The 3,191-nt window shown below is 46.3% G+C and overlaps 1 protein-coding gene across 1 annotated transcript in view; it reads left to right on the top strand.

The window, feature by feature from the left end:
• LOC108231734 (bromo adjacent homology domain-containing 1 protein) overlaps positions 1-3,183 on the top strand; it is a 32,380-nt gene extending 29,197 nt beyond the window's left edge. Inside the window, exons 6-7 of the mRNA XM_025004350.2 lie at positions 653-744; positions 1,679-3,183. Coding sequence (XP_024860118.1) covers positions 653-744; positions 1,679-1,868 — 282 coding nt within the window. The 3' untranslated portion in view covers positions 1,869-3,183. The remainder of the gene's footprint in view (positions 1-652; positions 745-1,678) is intronic.
• Positions 3,184-3,191: the final 8 nt, after the last annotated feature.

The raw sequence follows: 3,191 nt of genomic DNA, 5'->3' as shown, positions 1-3,191 counted from the left end.
AATCATCAAAATTAAACGAAATAAACATTTGAAATATATGAGTTTGTATGTAATGTATGAATATAATATACAAGTTTCACTTTTTAAATGGAATTACTGAAATCAATCTACTTTTTCATGATATTCTAATTTTATGACCAGCACCTGTAAATCTCACGAGCTGCCGCCATGTGCAGCACGCAATGAAGTAACGTGCAAGGAGGAGGCGAGCCAAACTGCTTGTTTGTGCAAAATAATGTCGTCGCCAACTGTTGCTGGAGACATCATTATCTCCCCCCCAGCAGCCCTGAAACTGTTGATAGCTGCTCCGCTCCTCCGTCTAACAGCAATGCCTCCAAAAAAATATGATGCTATCTGTCCCACCTCAGCCCCGCAGAAAACAATAGCAGGGAGTTGAACTGTCAGAGCATTTCGATGCGTTTTCAGCGAGAATGTGTGTTCAGTCAAGCTGCATGTTTATTTATTTATTTTTTCCTCTAACATGGCGGTTCATAAAGTAAAAAAATCAGGAGGCACAATTACATCCCACAGCAGCGGCTCTAGTTCCCTCGCTGTGGGAAAGTGTCGCCGCTTCCTCTCGGTGATCGCTCGGCGCTAAGAGGAAACACTTGCACAGATGATGTGACGCTGTAACACCCACTGTCGGTTTCAGAACGAGATTTTCGCCTCTCGGCATCAGGATGAAAATAGCGTGGCCTGCATAGAAGACAGATGCTATGTTCTTCCACTCGCCCAGTACTGTAGGTGAGTAAAAAAAAAAAAGAAAAACGCACACAGGAGCAACAGGGAGACGTTTCGGCGTGGCCTGTTTTTTTTTTTTTTTTTCGGGATGCAGTCACGGGGAAGAGAAAGTGCGCCGCTCTTTAAGTTCGAGCGTGTCAGGACTTTCTTAAAAAAACCGATTTAAATTCAACAAAAAGACAAAACCGATTCATCTGCATCGTTATTTATTAAACAAAAACAAAAATGGGAGGGGAAAAGCTGTGTGAGGAAAAGAAGTTCACCCTCCGTGTTCAGCAGAAACTAATCACAGCACAGCAGCACCTTCCACCAGCTGTCAGCACGGAGGCGGAGGGGTGATGGTTTGGGCTCCAAAGGGTTCTAGAGTCAAACGTGGATCTGACAGCTGAAGCACGAGACGTGCAGCAGGACAGTGATCCCAAAACGCAGCAGCAGATCTGCGGCAGAACGGCTAAAATACAGAAAAGAATCAAGGTAATGGTCCAGTCCGAGTCCAGAACCTCAGCCTGATTGAACCTTAAAAGAGGCGACTTTAATGGACTGCAGCAACGTTGTAAAAAGGAGTGGGCCAAAATTCCTCCATAACCACGTGAGAGACCGGTAAACCTATACAGGAAACGATTGTTGAGAGGTATTGCTGCTGCTGAAGCCGTTTTAATATGTGGTGGACTGAGTTTTCACACGCAGCTTTTCCATTTTGTTTGTTTGTTAAATCAGAACTTGGTGGATTTTATTGTTTTTGTTCACATCATTTTAAAACCTGGTGAAAACGACATCGTTTTATGATGTCGTGATACGTAAAATCCTTACAGCTGAAACAGAATGGACTCTCTCTTCCCTGTGGCTGTACATTTCTGCCATGTTTTTTTGGTTTTTGATTTTACTCATGCGTTAAAAAAAAGGTAATGTGTGTGTCACTGTTTGATCACCTCCCCAGATTTTGTGCCTTGGTCAAGCGGCGTGCTGAAGGCGCCCCACCCGGCGGGGCCAGCGTCGTGCCCTTCCGCCCCGACTTCACCCCCCCCTCCCACCGCTGTGTGCCCACGGACGTCGACCCCGACCTGGTGTACCTCTGCCGGCACGTCTACGACTTCCGCTACGGACGCATCCTGAAAAACCTGCAGTAGAGACGCGGGTGGGCGAACTAGGTGTCGCGTAGCTCCGCCTCCTGCGCAGAAGGGGGCAGGGGGAGGAGCAACACCCCTCCTAAGCAGAGGGAGGAGGAAGGGAGGGGCTTGGTTGTACGGACAGAATAAGAAGCACAGATCCCTTTAAGGAGGGCTTGAATGGTAAACTCATCTCAGAGCACCAGTAGTCGGTGGAGAAGCTGACAAAGCCAACTTCATTCATCGGATTTTCTTTTCTTTTCTTTTCTTTTCTTTTTTTAATGCCAGGAATCCTGCTGTCAGAGTCTCCTCTGTAGCAGCTCAGCACAACAGTCCTGTCCATTTCATTTGTCAGCCGCTGCCAATCCCCCCCACCATGACTGGAGGCCGTTGTTCTTGAGCTTAAAGCATTCTAGGAGGCTTTTATGCAATCGATCGATCCCGACGTTGCAGATTCAGATGGAGTCTCTTTCCCCTCCCTCTCCTCTGACGCCGACTGAGACGGTTTCGTCTCAGGCGATCCTCTGCACGTAACTCACATGCTTCGCCTAGACGGGTTTCGTTCCCTACCGCGCTTGAGTTTGAGTGCAGTGTGTGGAGTTTTATTTAATCTCTGATTTGACGATGTGTCGTCTCTGAAAAAGGCTCCGGCAGCCATCCATTGTTTCCTGGCCATTTTTTTTTTTTTTTAAGTCTTTTCTGATTATTTATCATATTTATCATGAATTAATATTTGCCTGGCAGGGAGAGCTCAGAGCAGCTCACAAACAACCAAGAAACTGATGAGCAGTGATTAGCGGAGGACAGGAACTGAGAGCTCAGTCTGCAAACAGTGACTGACGTATTGACTGTAAAGTGTCGGAATATTGGAGAAACCACTCGTGACAACAGGGCAGGATGCAAAGACATCTCTTTTACTATCAACTGACAAAGAAAAGCGTGTTTGGGTTGCCTTTTTTTTTTTTTTACCCTCCTCCCGCAAAATAATCTGAGCAAAGTTTTCAAATCGACCCAAATTTGAGCGATTTCAGTGCTTTCTGATTCTACAACTAGATCGGATTTCACTTCCTGTTTTTATCTTCCCCCCTCCCTCTTTTCCTGCCCAGCCCAGATAAACCAAAGGACGTGGCGCGAGCCAGGACTCCCCATCTCCTCCCTCACACCTCCCCTCCTCCTCCTCCTCCTCTTCGTCAGCACTTCTCCCTGTTATATTGCACTAAAGCATTCCTTATTGCCCACACCACACACTATCAGCTTGTTTTTTTTTTGTTTTGTTTTATTTGTTTGTTTTTTCTCTTTTGAAAATTCCAGCTGCTGGTACATTAGCAGGACGCGAGTGGTGGT

This window comes from Kryptolebias marmoratus, linkage group LG19 (genome assembly GCF_001649575.2).
Source record: "Kryptolebias marmoratus isolate JLee-2015 linkage group LG19, ASM164957v2, whole genome shotgun sequence".
Classification (NCBI taxonomy): Eukaryota; Metazoa; Chordata; class Actinopteri; order Cyprinodontiformes; family Rivulidae; genus Kryptolebias; species Kryptolebias marmoratus.
Note: the sequence above shows the minus strand (reverse complement) of the source record. Positions and strands in the feature narration are given on the sequence as shown.